Source organism: Gobius niger (genome assembly GCF_951799975.1).
Source record: "Gobius niger genome assembly, chromosome: 4".
NCBI classification, from domain to species: Eukaryota; Metazoa; Chordata; class Actinopteri; order Gobiiformes; family Gobiidae; genus Gobius; species Gobius niger.
In genome coordinates, this window is record NC_136855.1 from 29,000,030 (window position 1) to 29,019,717 (window position 19,688).

The following is a 19,688-nucleotide window of genomic DNA, read 5'->3' on the forward strand; positions in this document are numbered from 1 at the left end:
TTCAACGTGTGGTGAAGATGCTGCCAGATGCTCCACTGTCTTTAGTACTGAACATCACTATACGTTATTCGCCGGAACCAGCCTGTTATGCAATGCAAACAATATGATTGTTATTTAGTTTTGCGCATAGGGCCCGAACGCCATTATGGATAAGAATAACGTTTACATAAGATTGCTTTAAAGTGGGAACAGCTTGGCACAGTCAATTCAAATGCCGCAAGATACACCTTAATGCTCAAAGAAAAACACTTCAGGAGAATATTTCCCTGCTGCATAGACTCTCGGTTATTAATATTGACCGAGCTCGATCCAATCATATACAGAATCTATGCACATGAACCGGTGTCGGAGCACTTCCTCTCCACACAGGTCTACAGTACATCTCCCAAACATCTGCAGGCACAAAGTCATTTCCTCCTCTCCCGTGTGCGTCCGGGTAGGAGGGGGGGTGGGGTGGTTGGGGTACGGGGCACATTCATATTCACTGGATGATCAGCACAAATCCAGCGCCAGCCATTTTGTTTTTGCAGCCAATGGCGTAGAGCGGTGACCACCGTATGACCTTGTGATGAATACCAACTCTATTTCCTCCGGCGCGTTTTTCAGCCATGCTCCGAGAATTGAATTAAGAAAGGTACGATACGAGGCTCTATTGTTGGGATGAAAACCTTCCAGTCGGATGCACACGCCTGGACTTTTGAATGGGGAATGCAGATTAAGCGGGCAGGAAGTTTAATTTGTTCTTCCTCTCATTTATTCATTAGTTCGCCATCAGATCTCCTGCGCACACACCACCAGAAGTTATAAATCAGTCAAAGGCCGGACATTAACAATTCATGTCGTTCATAATACATAAGACGCCTCACTTATTCATCACTTCTAAACGGGCTTTCCTGTCGTCCTCAACAGATTTCGCAGCCTCTGTCCTCAGACCACCGGCCATTTTGATAGGTAAACAATTCAAGTTGAGGGGAGCCATGTTTTGCGAGCAAACACACTACAGCTGCGTCTTGAGCAGTGTTACTTGTATCGTTTTTTTTTTTACAGAGACTACAGCAAAACAAAAAAGCAACTACTTCAGGTTAAAATTGTGACTGAAAAACTAACTGAATAGAAAAATGAAGGCCATAAAAAACATTCAGTATGTACCAGTATGGACCAACAAATAAGGTTAAGACAAAACAAGAACTGTTCACTTATAACTCGTTTAAGCAGGAGTGGAGCCGCTCCGTGACAGAACAGTTTTCTCTTTAGTTTTATTCGGTGGACAGCATCAGGCGACATGCACTGACTTGCTGCCGGCACACTTGTTTAGTGAGAGGATTCTCTTGCAGCAGTTGATGTAATTGTGAGTAATTAGGCCTTAAAGTGGTCCTGTCTTTCCCCCAACCTGGAGCATGGGTCCCCTGGGGAGAGCAAAACGGGGATACTAACTGCCGTACACACATTAGGTTTTAGGTCTATAGGAAGAATAAACTACAAGTGTGCTAACAGATGCTAGGCCATATGAAAGCAGTCTCTTCATAGACATTGCATTACACCGCTGGCATTTCGCATTAAAAATATAAACAGCCAATTAGTACAGGTAAAGTCACATGGAAGTGACTCCCTCTCTCGCCAGATGCTGCAAGCCTCTTTCATATTGCAAATAACTGTACATTGTGTGCTGGCATCATTTAGTCCTCACAATATGGTTTGGATTTCATTAGCGAGCTGCCAGTATGTCTGTGGTTACAAATGATTTATGATACAGGGATCGGTTGTTAAAATTTGAACACATTCATAAAGTGGAGAACTGTTTTTTCCCTGACAGCTTAGTAACATAATTGTTTATCATTTCTCACTGGGGTTACTAAGCCAGAAATCATCAAAAGGAATTTAAGGCTTTAAAGCAGGGGTCTCCAACAGGCCTGCGAGATGATTACATTCGGCCCCTGACTTGTAGAGCAGAAATTCCTGAGTGTCAAAAAAAAAAAAAAAAAGTCTAGCCCATTCCTGTGCTGAGTTATGAGTTTTGAAAGACAAAACCAGAATGCTCACTCCAGCCACTAGGGGGCAGCATGTATGAAGAAAGTAAAGAATTCCACACGTGTCCAGCAGAGGGCACTGACACAAGAAGAGATCAGGATATAAACAACACATTATAATCACGTGGTAAGTGGACAGTCTGCCCCTGGGTGACTGAATATTATTATTATTATTCATAGATTGAAAAAAGTTTTCTCAATAGTATTTTCCCAATCAAAACATATTTTACTGGAGCTTTCGTTTATGGACCCCAGCAAAATTTACTTGGAGACCCTTGCTTCAAAGTATGGTAGTATGGTATTGTTTAGATTGTTGTTCCTTCGTAGACATGAAATGAACATGCATGAAAGATGTTCATATAATCTTTGTGCCACGGCATCACATATTAGCTTGCGATATGCCATAACAATATTATTACGATATTTTACTAAACCATTTCAGCACAATATGTTCCATTCTAATTAAACACAAATCTCGTTTTTTCCAAAAAGACTACATCGGGACCATACAGATATTGCGTCACCTGTGCGATATATTACACTATATTGCTCCCTCAATTTCTTCCAAGCTCCTCCCACGGCCAGCTTGTCTTTATCACTCACCCAGCTCCCGAGGTTGGTTACTAAGAAAATCACCTATTCTGATACGAGCCCCGATGTGCGACTGTAGCGACACACTGTGCAACATGTGTCCTACTGAGAAAGGGAAACTTTGAATAAGCCGCTGTAGATCAATAAAGCATTTAAAACAAACAACCAAACCAAAGTACTTGTTTTCGGAGTGTACCGTAGATGTCTTTTAAGCAAGAGCTTGAAACATTTGCGAATTGTCAGAAAGAAAGCAAGTTACAATGTTCCGCTTTAAGTGGGAAGCGGCGCTATTTCTGAATTGCATGTTTCACGCTGAAGGCCCCCAGTCGGCGTTTTCATTAGTATTTTGTGGAACATTTGTTGGCAATTTCACAAACCAATATGTGGCAAACAAAAGGGGACGCTTTTGTACTCACTGGTAGTAGGTTTGTTGCAGTTGTGCCCATGTCTGAAGTACTGCGGGTTCTCCACGACGGGGATCCGAGTCATCCCAATCACCACGGCGTCGGGTCCTGCGTCCAGCGTACAGGGAGTTATAATCCCGTGGTTTACGTGATGAAGGGGGCTGGCGGAGTCTTCCTCGCCGCTGATCACAGCCACTGGACCTGGGAGATGACAGAGATCGAGAGATTTATTAAAGCATAATAAGGATAATATACGTTTCTCGGATTTCGTTAACATAGCAGTGGGAAATTTTGCCCTTTGCATTTGACCCATTGTATCTATTTTTATGGCTTTGTTGACCTACATTTTATTGCATCAGCGGTCATAATATGACAAAATAATATTAGAAAGCAATAATGGTGCATTTCTCTCTCTCACAGAGACCATTCCTGATCCTACCACAATGGTTTCACAAGCTCTTTTTTTCATCCTGAGCCTGGACAAATAGTGTCAATCATTCATTGCCAAGCAAGAAGGCGCAAAATGGATTCTGACAAACCAGCAAAGATGCCTTTTTCGGTTGGTCTTATAAGGAGCGATTATTTTCATTCATTCAATAACCACAATATTTTAAATCCCTCCATCTAATCGGGAATACGGAAAGCCCCCCGTTGTGGTTTGCTGTGTTCTATAACAGGAAGTCTAAGCCAACGCGGTGCAATCAAGTGTACAGGAAACGATGTGAGGCTGATGGTATGTGGCAGGTGAATATAAAGCAAACAAAAGCGTTGCCCCTCTCCCACCTCCACACACGGTAAACAGTAATCAGCTCCTCGATATAGAACATGATTCGATCTAGCCATGTGTGAGAGGTGTCGCACGTAGGCCGCCATTTGTTTACATCTGCCTCCGCGGCCGGCCGTCACTGGCACAAGAGGTACAGGTTGAAACCTTGGTTAGCCTTACATGCGAATTGACATATAAGGCAAAACATTGTGACCGCCTGCTCACTATGCATCGCCAGACACAGTCACTATAGCGCTTTCCGGCATGAGCAGCCTCTATAGATGGATATGATCATAGCACACGTTTGTGTTAAGGGGACATTTAATAGAAACTTAATAGGATCGTATAGGAGTCTGTGTTTTATTTCCGTTTTATTTAGGGGACAATATGATTGAGAAAATACCCTCCAAAACGCATTTTGCAAATAAGTGCCATGAAAGGGTCACACAATCATTGCGGACATTTCAATTACCGGTATCTATCAGACCGCATCCCTTGTGTCCCAATAGTGCTGTACGATTTGTGGGAAAACAAAACAAAACTGCAATTCTTTTGACATGTATTGCGATTGGATTTGAAAAAAGATTATTATTATTTATTTTTTTAAATCATGTTCAGGTCATAGTGTACCCTTTAAAGCAGAACTAAGTAACTCATGCCCCAAGAGGCCATAAGCGCCACTGCAGGTGTCGTAGCATGGTCGTTTTTAATTGTCCATGAGAGTAAATACTACGACAGAAAAGACAAAGGGAGAGAGGGATATTGTACATTGTGCCACAACCCAATTACACAATGCTTTGTGTGCCCGATTAGCCTGTTAGCTTCTTCTTCGTGATTCGATTAGTGTGTATTGGTGCTCCGGGTCAGAGCAGAGAATGCTGCAAGTGTGGTTTTCTAGCCCCCCCCCCCCACAATCATCCCATCAACACTGGTAATACACCCAGAGGGACTATGGAAATGATATTTTAAGATAAACAAGTTACTTAGTTCTGCTTTAAACAAGTCCAGGACCGTAGGTTTTTTTTCTTTATATATTGATTGACAGACCAGAAATAAATCCTATTGGAGATGTTTTGTGGTTTGCAGGACATAATAATTGCAATCATTATATAGTGGTGTATATTATATATACACCACTATATTGGTGTTCCTCAAAACCAATAGGATAGCAAAAAAATCTTGGTAATTGATTTTTCTGCATAATGAATATGACTCAGTTTTTATTATCTGGCCCATGCTGTGCTTTATAAAAAAGAACACAGCACAATACAGTATACTGCGGGGCTATTTATGAAAATGGTCACTATACAAAGCACAAATGGTGTATAGAAGAAATGGTTAATAGAGAAAAAAAAACATATATTCAAATGTCCAAAACTTGAGATAAAACAATCTGCTGGAAAATGTAAAGAAATTAAAATGGGGATTTCATAATATTATGCAAGAAAACAGTGACAGTGTGAGTGGACTAGAATGAAACTGCAACAACATAAATGATTCCTCATATTGATTTTTGTAAAGATGAAAAAAACGTTTTTTTTTTAAGCCAGAAGGAAATTGAACATCCTGACTCGATACCACGTTGAAAATTGCATTTATGTTATGTCTGTGATGAACACAGCAGCTCAGAAAAGGTTGTGCGCAGTATAATGAAGTGCACTTATTCCAGGAATGTATCCAGTTTCTCTCTGTTGCAACATCTCGAGATTTTGTGAACAACATGAAGTTTCTTCATGTTGACCTTTTCTGTTTTTACTCTTGCACTGCATATTCACTGCTTCGACCTTTCACTTAATCAATAAATGCACTGTGAAAGTGTAGACTGACCCCCATGGCATATGTGAAAAATGTGACGTCTGTGAAATTTTCCAAGCAAGTCTGAAATTTAACTTAATTGACAAGTCTGGCCTGGTCAAAACTACGGCCAACATTGAGGTCATCTCGGTAATGTTTAAAAAAAAATTCTCTACGGCACAAATACAATCTAAATGTGCTCCTGCAGCGAGTGTTTGAGAACGGGGACAAGAGCGAGCATGTCCATGACTGCGTAAGTTTCAGACACTGCCCAGCAGAGCACAAAAAAGACACAAACTTTGATCTATGACTGAAAGTAAATTTGGTATATGAAGGCAGCTCAAACTTTTCATTAATTTTGCAGAGGATCCAGCCCGTGCACTGGACACACAGTGAGGGAAGCAGCAGGTTCAATGGGCATCTGCAAAAACAGCATGTTGTACCTTTTCATTGTTTTTTATTAGACAATAATCTGCCTCATATTCACGTTTTCTGCCTACTATCCAAATGAAATCAAGCGTCGTTTGTGGGTGAAAAAGCAAGTGCACCGCGATGTGGGTCTTTCTACATTGCATTTCCTCTGTATTAGAGGAAGAATCATTAGTCCTCATTGTTAGTGACTAAGCAGAGGTTTTATCCTTAGTGTTGTCTGGAGCTGTGTCTTCTCTAAAATGCGGGGCTGCTGGTCAGATGGAGCAGGAAGAGGGACGGCTCCATGGGAAACACTACAACGATAACCTTTTAAAAGTAATACCAGATTGAAACACTTGAAAAGCAATATAGAAATAGTACAATTTTCCTGAAATGAGTAAATTTGGCCCAGAGTTGGGTTGGTAATCAAATAAAATCTCCAGTGTTTGTACACTTACATTAAGAAAAATCCTCTCAATGCACTTAAATTAGATTCGCATTAAGTCCACTGGCAGACTATCATAATGTGCTTTGTTTTCTGATTTTCATCACTGTGTAATAAGACTGATTAAAATGAAATACGGTCGTCTAGAACACATCACATTGCGCTAAATTGTATTTTTCAATTCAAAATTTCCTGAGGGGGGGCCTCCACATCCCCCACTACTAAATTAATATGGGCCTCACTGTTTCTAAAATCCTTGCCCTGGCCAGAGCCAAACCTGAGTAACTGTGGAGATGAGCAGATTCAGTATTCAGCCTGTGCAAAGTCCAAACAATATTTCATCAGAAAAGTTTGTTAAATTCGGAGCATCAGGAATACAGAAACACCAGTTAGTATTCTTCCCCTGCTGGCTTTTCACATTTTGATGGACAATGTGTATTTAACAGAGCAACATTTTTCTTGGCACTGGTGTGTAATTCTCCCATGATCCTCCAGTCACATGACACCAGGCAGCATGACTCATAGTCTTTTACATAACATCAGCCTGGGCTCGCCGCGGCTCGGAGCTGTGCCCTGTTTTCTTTATAAGTCAGAGCAGTTTGCAGGTGCATTAGCTAATTTGGCCAAATCAATTGATCAAGCGTGGCATTTGCATCATCTGTTTGTCTAAGTTCGGAAGTCAATCCAATTTACTCTATGCGAGCACGAGCAGCCACTCTTCCTCCTTCGTCGGGTGTCCAAATGGGGCCCTTCATTAAAATTTTTGGAGCGCGGGGCCAGAATTTCCTATCTAAGGACAAGGCCACGAGGCAATAAAAGCACAGTGGGAATGGAGTTAACTTCTTTACAAATGAGCGACCATGAACAAATAGGCAAAAGAAGGAAATATGTTTTTTAAAAGCTCTCTGGGCCTTAGGTTTTTGTGCTGAGGCTGCGGATTACAGTGCCTCTTTATTCAACTGTAAGTAGTAAAAATAAAAGTTGCATAGATACTGATGACATCTGAGGGAACAACTTTTTTTTTGTTTATAATAACTCGCGTTGACTTGAACTGACTTTACCTGTGTCTGCTGATTATGCTCAGTCCACCTCCCTACCCCAAAGTAAATGATCTTAAATCCCTTTAAATGTGCATGTGAACAGGTGAACTGAAAATCTGGTCTGCACAATTCAAATGTCTATGCACTTACATCATCATCATTCCAAACCGAGTGCCCAAAAATGGAAACAAATCATAAATTCATTGCCATGGTAGGACATCTAAGACCACCTTTTCTGTCTTACAGATGTGTCAAAACACATGGGGCCCGATCTTTTGCATCAAAACGGAGACGATAGCGTGACATTTTGCTCTCAGTAGGAGCGCACTTTGTGATCTTGCCACTCCAGACTTAGCGCATTTAAGTGGGTGGAGACACAGATTTTCCTCCAACCAGATCGACTCCGCGTCCAGGAGAGTGAATGTGTAGCTCTTTTTCTCTCGAGACGTGAACATCGTTTAGCTCACGATGGGGTAAATAAAGTTTTTAGTTTGACCTGTGAGAGCCTAAGGCTTAAGAAAGAACGCAAGCCAGCGCAATGTAAACGAGGAAGTGAATGTCAGCCGTGTTTCCATCAGTGCAGTCACCTCCTCTTGTTACGCCCCCTCACAGGTGGCGGAGGCGAATGGCACATATAGCGCCACCACTCGGAAAATAATTCGCCAAGAGCCTGCGCCGCCCCGTGCGCCACCACAAGATCTGGCCCATGATCTCTTATTCCGACTATTCTAGGATGAGAACATTAGACAAAATCCCGTAGATTTCAACATTTAAACCTGGCAGGCTGAACTCTATCCGTCACAATACCTTCCTCTTAAACTCTCTGATAATATTTTAAAATAACGCGTGACTTCCCACACCACTTGGAAGACTGTCTCGGGTTTCATTGGCTGGTAAGGTCACCTAATTGTCCTCTTCTTTATCATGCAGCGGACTATACCCCCATTATATTACCCTTGACAGAGATGGGAGAGCAGGCCCTGATCGAGGCTGACATTGTGCGGCCTGGACAAGTTACCACTTTATCACAGACACAGGCAGCCATTCACACTCACATGTGCACCTACAGGCACTTTAGATCCCGCAATTAACCTCCAAGTCTGTGCACTGACGAGACAGAGAGGGAGAGAGAGAGAGAGAGAGAGATGGGAGGACACGCTAACTCCACAGTGGAGTCTGGATCATCTGCAGCAATGGGGACACGCATGAAAATGTGGTGCTAAATACCATGGCGACCTATTACATAATCCGGGACAGTAAAAAGTTCAAGGGCATCTTCTTTTGATATGCTCCCATTTTCTTCCACACGTTTCTAATGTCCAGCATGTGTTAAGGAAAACTTGGGAACCAAAATGGGAGATAAAGAGCAGGGACCAAAACAGTATGGCGCCACCCACGATGTTTTCCTACACCACACTTACTGGACAATAGGCGAGAAAAGGAAGTAAAGCAGTAATGGTTTGTTTGCAGATTGGTTCAAATCACCTTTTAGAAGTTTAGCCTTTTGTTCTGCTTCTCCTGTTTAGCTGTGCGCAGTAGTGTCCCCAGTGGTTAGCTCGTGTACTGCTACATTGCTACATTACAGAGCATGAATGAGCCTTTAGAGACACAAATAGGGCACATAAACATCGACCTTAAGCCAAAGTTATGGTACGAGTAAGAATAAATGGTGTGAATATTCAAACATATGGCAGGAGAGCTTGAAGCCAGCTTGATTACCAAGACTGAACAGACGAATGTGAAGGAGCCTTTCGCATAAGAGCAGAAACGACAACCTAAACGTGAAGTAGTTTTGCGAAACCTTCAAGTGTTTTAAAAAATGCACTTGAAAAATTGCATCAAAATAATTTAAAAAAAGGAATAATACTGACATTATTTTCTCCCGCTGCCCCTACACACCAAGAATCCCATTGCCCAACGTTCTTTTTTCCTTTTTAAATGCAGTAGTTAAGGAGGAGCAGAACGGAGCAAGCAGGTGCTTCTGGGGCTGTTGTTTATGTCTAACCACTGAAGGTGAATCTCGGGACAAAAGGAACAGGGCGGAGGGGGTGCAGAGGAGGGGGCTGGAACACTGGCTCGCCGGGGTATTTCCCTGCGGTGCATAAATTCTGCAAAGTGTGATTGCTTCCGTTCTACTTCCTTGTGTTAATTATCGCACAGATTCCTTTCAAAGGTAGTTAATTAGGAGTGGAATTAACTGGAGGACATGTGAAATGAACAGGAAAGAGCGCGGAGGAGAAGATACCGAGTCAAGGCCTTGCTCCATTTGGGATTTGGAAAAAAACACATCCATCCATCCAAGGAAGCAGCTGAAAATGTGCAGTGCCGTGAGAGAGAGCGGTAGAGAGAGGCTTCCAGGGAAAACTGGAAGCCGGATAGAATGTTCTCTTTAATGTTCATACACCACAGAGGCAGATCATCAAAGTATAACAGATCTAAATTCTTTTTAAAAGGAGACACTGGTTGGATGGTTAGCTTAGAGACAACATTGATTTGTTATATTGTTTGATGACTACCTTTAAAAAAAACTGCTTTATCCAAAAAAAAAAAAACCTTGGCAAAAAATGTACATACAAACAATCATTTTTAAAAGCCAATTTTTTAAATGTTTGTCCACTTCAAGCCGCCCCTCCATTCATCAATTTTCTTCTGCTTCATCCGGGCCTGGGTGGTGGAGGTGAGCTGAGATACCCAGACTTCTCTACTTCCCACACACACTTCCTCAAGCTGTTCTGGGGGGTCCCGAGGTGACACCAGGTCAGGCCAGAGACAATCTCTCCAGGGTGTCCTGGGTCTTCCTGGGGGCCTCCTCCCAGTGGGACATAACCAGAACATCTCCCCAGGGAGGCGACCATGAGGCATCGGAAACTGAAGCCCAAGTCACCTCACTTACTCCTCTTGACATGAAGGAGCAGCGGCTCTAATCCGAGATTCTTCTGGGAAACTGAGCCCCTTATCTCTAAAGGGGCGCCCAGCCAAAATGCAAAGTAAACTTATTTCGATCGACTTTATCCACAATCTTGTCTTTTCGGTCATTACACAGATGTCATGACCACAGGTGATGGCAGGAGATCGTAGATCGAGAGCTTTGTCCCCGATTCAGCTCCCTCTTCAGCAGATACAGCTTCCTCATCACTGCAGACGCTGCACCGATCCGTCTGTCAATCTCATGCTCCGCCCCTTACTCATGAACACGACCCTGATATACTTGAGCTCCTCCACTTGAGGCAAGGACTCTCCACCGACCTGAAGAGGGGAAGCCATGTTTTTCGGTGGAGAAGAATGGCTTGAATTTGGAGATACTGATTTTCATCCTTCACACTCTGCTGCAAACTGCCCCGTGCCCACTAAAGGCCCTGATTTGATGAAGCCAACAGAACAACATCTGCAAACAGCAGAGATGACATCCTGTAGTTACCAAAATGGACACCCTCCGGTCCCAAAAAATTCTGGGACCTAAAAGAACAGAACTGGTGACAAAGGGCAGCCCAACATGCATTGGGAACAGGTACATATACTGAATTCATAAATAATTATCATGTATATATCATATTGACAAGCTTCTCCTCTTGATGAGAAGAATTCATTGGTTTGTTGTGTAAGGCACAGGTTCTATGAAAAAAAAAAAAAGCTGCCACTGTTTCTGCTGTGGTTGGGGTGTGGTGAAGAGAGAGAGTGAGCATTAATAATGCAGACATCTGTAAATGCAGTTCAGAGTTTGTGCTGAGGATTTTTGAGGCTTGTTAAACAAACATCAGTGCCACAGAATGCATTTGTTAAAGAGAGGCACAGGAAATTGTCAATGCCTGTCTCTGTCTTGTAAATCTGATCAGGAACATGCATCAATTACAGTGACTCACACAGATTATTAACATGTCACGGTTGTTGGATGGGAAAATCGAAAATAGAACGTTTGTTTGCGGCAATTGCACGTTTTGGGTGAGTATAAAAGGGAACATATACAGTATGGCACGGTATAAGCATGTGGGGTATAGTAGCAGTTACGATGCAGAACCACCCCTCCCCTACATGTGGTGCAGTATGAATGCCATTCCTTTGAACCATGAAGGGTGTTGCTACTCCTAGCATGAGTTTGCAGATAGTGACTAACGGGGTGCCATGGCTGTTGGAGCTGGCGACTTCTGCAGTATGCCGACCTGAAAATGCTGACATGGTATAACTGCCCTAGGGCTAACAACCTCGTAATTACCCTATGTCCAATCCAGAGAACCCCGGTCATTACTTTATGATCGGGTCCCCTCCTTACGGGCCATGGGCTCTGCCGGGAAGCGTGAGCCTGGATTCTCTGGCAAGCAGCATTATGAGCAAGAACATGTATGCAGTCTGAAGTTTGCTGCATGGTTGAAAAGTATCAAACGCACTAAGAGAAGTACTAGCCTCCAAAATCTGCACCATTTGAGTCGCCCGAAGGCGCTGATGTGAATACAGCTCACTCAAGACGACACGTCAGTCGTTTCTTTGACGAATGTCCTCAACCTGCTTTTCACTCTGCTCACAGTGACGAGAGAAAAGTCCCCCCTGACGCTGCCGGGCGCTATATAACCTATTTCTCAAACTATCCACTGACACTGTTTCTTCACAGCTGACAGGGAACCGATACTTAACTCCTGGATGGCTTATATTTATGAGCAATGTTCCCCAAGAGTGGCATAAACAACAGTCAAGCGCGTGTGAAGGACAACGACATCCAAATATCCAATCACCAGGTGACATTATAGTTTGTCCTTACGAATCAGCCAAATCGCCTATGACACCGCAGAGCCAATTACGGCGCATATCGTGGCATCTCCGGGGTCATGATGTTCACTGTGATAAGAAAAGAAAACACTTGGTTTGTTATTCCGATTCTCGGTTCCCACAGTGCCCTATCAACTTTTATATCTTTGACAACGCATTACCCCTTGAGCTCCCCTAAGACACACCAAAGCAATTTTACACAAGAAGTGATGGGAAATGACATCACCCAACACGCTCCAGCAAAGTGCACAGGCTTTGAGTTATTAATGAGATAAGAAAAATAATCCACCAGTACAGGAAAAGTTCTGCAAGTATTTTTTTTAATATAATATTCTTAAGAAAGGGTCGGAAGGTTCACAAAATCTCCCCTTGGGGTGCGGACGGCAAGTTGTATTCCTATTGTATTGATTCGCTAAAGATGTTACAGTTCTGGTGTGGCAGTATAGGAGACATTTTGTTCCCCCACAGATAACCGCGTTTTCTCCAATTCCATCCAATCCAACTGCTTTTTTTTTTCTATAGCACATTTTAAAGAAAAAGTGCAGCACAAAAGAATAAATCCAATGAAACCAACTAAAAACTTCAGGTCTCGATCTGTGCTGGGTTAAACCGTGTTGAACTCTTCCCTCCCCTCTTTCTATAGCCCCCCAATTGTGTACACGTATTTGATATCGTTCTGCATATAGTTTTGCCTATCTTTTTGTGGCAGGAGTTTGAAAACAATACACTTTTGATTCTTTGCACATAGTTTTACATGTGATTGAATTGACACTAAACCTAACTACATTTGAACGAACTGAAGTGAATGGGCAGCAGATTGCCTTGAGTTTTGGGGGCTTTTTTAGTAATAGTGAAATGGCATTTATTTACACTATGTCCTCCCTCAGTAATATGCAGTGGTTTGTGAAAAAAAGACTGTCCATGTAATTATAAAGACGTTTTATCAATTATGAGCTTGCTTGTTCGTAATTACAGGGGCATTGACCCTGAAAAATGACCCTGAAAGTTAAACCTGTGAAAAACTGGGATACTATAGATTAGGGCTGTCATGATGATGATACTATATCGATTAATCGTTTATTGCAGCTTGTGTGGTGTTTTAGAACAAAGGATTGCTGTCATTTTGATGCCTGAGAGTTGACATTATCTAGTATCGTCAGAGTCAATGATATCATTTATCGCGATACTTTCCTGCCGCGATATATCGAACCTTCAGTTTGTTATCGTGACAGGCCTACTATAGATGTGTCAGGCACGTTGGGGATGAGTTTGGACACACAAGTTTACTCTTTCCTTGTGGTAAGTGAGAAACAAAACATAGAACCTTTAAGATGCTAGTCATAAGAAGCTTGCAGGGGAAATCTACCCATAAGTCATTCCTAAGATGAAAACCATTAATGCAATCACGGCTACTACCAAACCTAAGCTGTATTTACATTCTTTAAAGTACTTCTGGGAAATAAAATGCCTCTGTTCATTCAGTTGAATGTAGAAATGTACACCAAAAACCCGACCTACATTGCTTTTCACAAACACCTATTGTAGTTCTGAATAAGTCCGCGCTCGATTCAAAGCATATTCAGATGCGAGGGTCTGTTTGCGATTTTACTCTTTATTCTGCAGAGGGAAGAGGGTAAGTAATAACGCTCGCAGCAACATTCTTAAGGAAACGGCTTTGCATCATAAATGGAGTGGTAAAGTCATGGACATGCGCGTGTAGAGGACAAACATACGCACAGCGCTCGCTGGTTTATAATTCCTGTCATGGCGTCGGAATCTCAAACGATCCCCACACCGAGCATCTGTTTGACTTTGCATGTAAATCGCCGCAGAAGATTGAGGGACATATTCCTTCAGTGTGGAAATCACAAAGCAGCTTGGCGATAGTGGGTATTGTTAGACGAATGTGAATAGATATGTTTACCTCTGGTATGAAGGGGGGTGGTTGGCGTGTTGGAGTACGCCAACAGCCCCATGCTTTTGATTCAAGGTTTTTCCTAGTTTAGAAATAGTTAGTGACTCGACGTTATCTACCATCTTAGGGGGTTAGAGTTATTTTCTCCAATTATGTATACCCAAATCTCAAAGCGTATTGACAGGACAGCTGACAACCTACAGTTTATGCCACTGTGATACCTCTTTTGAAAGCCAAGACTTTCTACTTTCTAAGAATATGTGTAAGATCTGTGTGAGTGAAGCACAACTTACATCACATATAGCGCACAATAACATCAGAACTACCAGACTTCGACATATAGATTTGCCAATGCCTCTTCTGCTCCATCACAGCTAACATTTCCATTGAGGGTTTGAGAGTGACACAGTTCCAGTCCTCTGCAAATACTCAGCATGTGGTTTTATCAAGAACACAGGTGACATTGACGTTCTACTTCTTTTGAGCAATTCTTACAGATTTCTATGGATTTAGGGGAATTTGGCTGAATAATTCTAACCGTAATGGTGATGAACTCCTCCGTTAGTTTTTGTTCTCTTTGGCAAATAAAATAAAAAACATCAATGTACCCATGTCCTCAAATGTATGTGCAATTCTACCAGTACCTGTTAATTCATTTATTTATTTTTTCTATAAAACCATCATACTGAACACACAACATACACTCAAAGGGAAAATGCTTTGTTTGTCTCTATACAAGTAATCAAGTTGCATTTAGCAGATGGAGGATTTATGCTAAACTGCCATGGCGGCGTGGGCCAACCAGACCGATATGTTTTTAGCGATTGGGGAAACAAGATCAACTCAGAGAAAACCAAACACGGGCAGAAGACGCTGTGAGCTGAGCCATGCTGCCCCATAGGCATCATCCATTTCAGAAATGTGCAAATTCTATTTCAACAGTGGAATATGTTTATTGCAGCAAATTCGCCTTGCAAATTTTATTCTGGCTTGTGCATAATGTCAATAAGAACGATATTAATGCGCATCACTGGCATTTACCCTCAGTCACGTTGCTCCTGTATTACCGCTGGTGAACTATGACTGGTTCATTGTGGTAGATTGTGATAAAATGTGCCAGGGATTTGGCCAGGGGTTAAAAGACTGAACTCAAAGTGAGTATTAGACACGAATGAGTCCTTATCTCGTCCTAATAAATATTTATACTGTAGCAGGCTGCAGAGCTCGATAGGCGGTTAGCTCATTGTGCTCCCGCGAGATGGGATGCTTCTCAGTCTGCACATGACAACGCAGAGCCCACATGCACTTTAGATAGACATGTGTGGAGCGGGTTTGTGAAAGAGATGGATAAAGACGAACACCTTAGCTCTGCAGAGACAGCATTTAGTGTATGAGCTTCTTTAACATACTGCAAATGACTTCAGCAGTAATGGACAGAAATAAGAGAATAGTATACTGTTTAACATCTCTACACACTGTATATGATTAGAGATAATGAGTGGAGATGGATGAAGTGATAAGTATAGAATAATGTGTTTATTGTCTGTAGTGTAAAAGGTTGAGAACAATTTGTACACTCTACTATTGCATTCCAGCACCATCATTAGCCTAACAATGCAGCAGCATTTACTTATAACGTATTTTCTTTCAATGCTTGAAAAACAAATCAACCACCCATTCACGGCCATTTCATTTGGGTTATTATTAAGTCATAGAATTAAGTGCTTGGTCTCTGATTTGGTCCAAAAAGGTTAAAAATTAGGTCAGGAAATAATAATCTCATTCCTCACAATGCTCTTTATTTAAGTGGTCATGCCAGTGTTTTAATATCAAGTCATAATAGTTTCAGTTGGAGGGCAGGGGACGATTCAATGATAGAGACACAGTTTTGGAAAGAAATCTCCAAACAGAAAATCAAATGGGGGTGAAGTTAGAAGCGACCAAGCTCTTCCACAGGAGGAGAGGCGAAATGCTAACTTTTTGCATGACTGAGCGCACACGTAAAGACCAGACATGTACGCATCAACTCGTTAAAGGTAAGAACAAATCTCAGTATGGAAAAACAGTAGCCTGTTCCTTTAAAGGAATAGGCCACCGTTTTGCTTACTGAGATTATGTGTGAAGACCAGACAGGTACAAAATAATTCGTCTACGCTAAGGTAAGAACATATCTCAGTATATAAAAATGGTGGCCTGTTCCTTTAAAGGGGCTTGGATGCAAGTTGGCCATTTTATACTCACTACCGCCACCTCAGGGCCATACGTGTAACTGCACCTTCTATATTAAGCTCGTGCATGATGGCAATTCGGGCCCGAAGTGACACCTTTATGAGTGATACTGCAGGATTTTAGAGGCAGTTGTGGTGAACGGCTCATTTTACACATTAGGACATGGCTGGAACATGTAGGGGGAGGAAAACACTTAATTTTAACATTTTTAAACTAGGTATAGTCCCTTTAAGGCTAAAAGTCCTTTCATCTGACCAACATCAAGCACATCATTTTGAATATTGTCACCACTTTTGGACACCTTTTATGAGACAGTAATTCAACCGTAGTTCAATTGTGCTGTGAGTGAAGATGTTGAACTTTGTGAGCTTGTTTCATGTTGATAGATCCTGCCATTACAGAGGTATTAACCATAAAACAAGTCGAAAATTCAGCATTTGGTGGCCTAGTGAATGTCTGCCAGTGCAAGCAATAGTTTACTGACAGTTGACTTGATCAGAAATGCAGTTCACCTCAGGTTGTATACTCATAAATCAGTACAAAATAGTTTGTTTTTTGCACTCAAATTTATGCGGTAAACTGAGGTAAACTGATGTAGAAGAATCGTGGACGGCTAAAATCATGTAGGAATTTTGAAGGAGAGTGAAAACAACAGTGAATTTCCTGTTTTTGCCTCATTACAAAAAAAACACCTTTGTCTCTGGAGACTTACATGAAACTCCGGAGACGCTCGGAGGCACCAAGCGCCGCAGCTTCACACAACAGCAGCTGATTCATTTTTAATCAGAGCCTTTCTCAGCTACTTAGGCTAACACACACAAGCACTCTATGTGGGCTGCAAATGAATTGGAGGTAGCGCATTAGGGTCATTGTTAACCACGTTTTGTGCACTTGGGTACGTTTAGTGCCATTCCCACTGCTACCATTCAGCTCAGTTACACACCGTCACATGAGCAGTGCACAATTACTAACCCACTGTGGGGAGCAAACGGGTTCACAAGGATCTGATGGTTTTCTGCATGCCATTATTTTATCTCGAGTAGAGTTTTTCAAACTGTGAGGTGCCTGCATCAGGCAGTATTCAGACTCCTCTGCGGGTGGAGATTTTTTATTTTAGACACTTTTTCAAAAGGCTTGGGGTGATTAATCCCAAATTTTGCCCTGTTATAGATAGGGTTGGGATTTTAAAAGATTTTATCAATATTAATGTCATTGATCGTTTTCCTTATCGAGCCGCTTCTTTATCGATTCCAAATAAATAAAACATAGGCTGCACAATGTGCTAGCTGTTAGTTTTAGATTTGAACAGGGCTATAATAAATGGGCCTCTTTTGACAGTTCAGTTCAGCTCAGTTCAGTTTATTCGGTCGAATTATACACAAAAGATTTACATTCAGTTAAGTATGCTTCTTCACAACATACAAAGCTACTCTGACATAAACTTCCGATCATAAAAAGCATTTAAAAAATTGTAAATTATTGTAAAATTATTATTAAATTAACAGGATCTAAAGTGGATGTGTTTATTTCAGAGCAGGAGACACAGCTTCTCATTAGACTAATTCAACTTGCTGACAATGACGTGAAGAGGAGGAAACACATAAACAGGTATTTAGTGATTTTTGTTCCCCATCTCTCCCTTCCTCTAATTTTATGAACGAGGGTGGGGGGTTTCTGCCCTGTATGATGCTGTGCGACGCGAGCAGAAGCATAATATTAGCAGGTGAACGTTTTGGTTCTTCAGTGTGTATTACCTGCACGTTTATCAGAGGACAGATTCATATGGACCCGTTACGACGTGCAGTGCGGATCCTAAAACAGGGCAGACTTTAGTTTATGATAAAGTGAAAGTGGTGCGTGGATCTGCAATCGGGAATCTGCAGCGGCTTCGGCCTGCAGGTTATAATATTAATTAGAGGCTGCGGCATCGATAAGTGGAACTGTTAATGAAAAAGACATAGATTTTGATGGATTGCGCAAAGAAAACCCCATAGTTATAGTTCAGGTTTATATCTGGAGGCATCCTAAGATCTAAATATTTCAGTGCATTGAGTTTGAGAATCCCTTAAACCATGGACAGTTTTCAAAATTTATTCGAGCAGCAGCAAATGATGAATTTCGCATGTGGATTTATAAAGTAATTCTGATTCTCGACCGATGAGCAGTGACCGACTGCAGTGACCATCTTCAGATCTTTGCCAGAAGCACCTGGAGAATGAGGCTACGTGCTTTTGATTCCAATGGTGAGAAAAATAAGTCCATGCTCTTTAATTGATTTTTTTTTTGCTCATCGGGGGGTATTTGGGTTGTCTCTCCCCAACCCGCCTTGCCCTACTTTCATCAGTGCTGTTATGCAAGCCTGTAATGTTGCCCAATACAATCATAGGCGGCGATGATTACCAAAATGAAATGCCCCCAAAATGGCAGCAAAACCAATTAATCACAAGCGGGGAACGACTCCATCAGCATGTTGTGCTCTAGTTACTGCTGTTTCATCATATCTTAAAAGAGCCTTCCATACGACACCCATCATTTATTCTGTGTGCCGGCGATGGCTCTCGCAGCCCCACGCCTCATTCCCCCCCCCCCGTTCTTGTCTTCAGCCCCGGGGGGTCTTGGACGGTTCAGAGGCAAAACAGTTTTGTTAGGCTGGAGGATATGGAGAGAGAGAGGGAGAAAGAAAGAGAGGATGTGTGCGCCGCCAAGGGGAGGGGGTTTCATTGTAATTACATATCTAACTAAGACACATGGAACCCAAATCAACCCGGCGCTCCCCCGCCGAGTGCCGTCTATTAGCAGGCATCATCGCAGCTTTGTATGAAAGGACACTGAGGGACTGAGTGCACTATAGCTACACAAAGACCGGATAGTATGTATGGAATATATATGAGACGAGTAAGAGATATACAAGGGAGTGGAACAAGTTTAATCAATTCCTATGAAATACAACATTTAATCAACAGTCTTTATGTGGCCTCGCGCTGTGTATAAGGTTCACACTTTGACTGATCTACTTTATACAGTAGTTCTACAACAACACTACTGCTCAGACTATGTAGCTGCCCTGGGGAAGAAGGAGGGAAGCGAGGCCGTCAAGCCGTGCCTCGGAGTCGCAGAGGCAAAGTGGAACTACCTACCGGTATGGACCCCCCACCTTCGGAATCTGATGGGCTCATATGCCTCTCTCTTCTACTTGATATTTTGTAAAGATAAAAGGTGTATTTCTGTCTGTCTGCGTTCGAAAAAATGCCTCTTACATATTGCACAAAAGCTCCTTCTTGTATGACAAAAAAAATAAAGGGGACACG

The 19,688-nt window shown here is 42.1% G+C and overlaps 1 protein-coding gene across 1 annotated transcript in view; it reads right to left on the reverse strand.

The window, feature by feature from the left end:
- The window catches only part of ntrk3b (neurotrophic tyrosine kinase, receptor, type 3b), a 252,649-nt gene that overhangs the window by 55,182 nt on the left and 177,779 nt on the right, over nt 1-19,688 (reverse strand). The window contains exon 12 of the mRNA XM_079554795.1: nt 3,035-3,223. Within this exon, the coding sequence (XP_079410921.1) occupies nt 3,035-3,223 (189 nt within the window). The remainder of the gene's footprint in view (nt 1-3,034; nt 3,224-19,688) is intronic.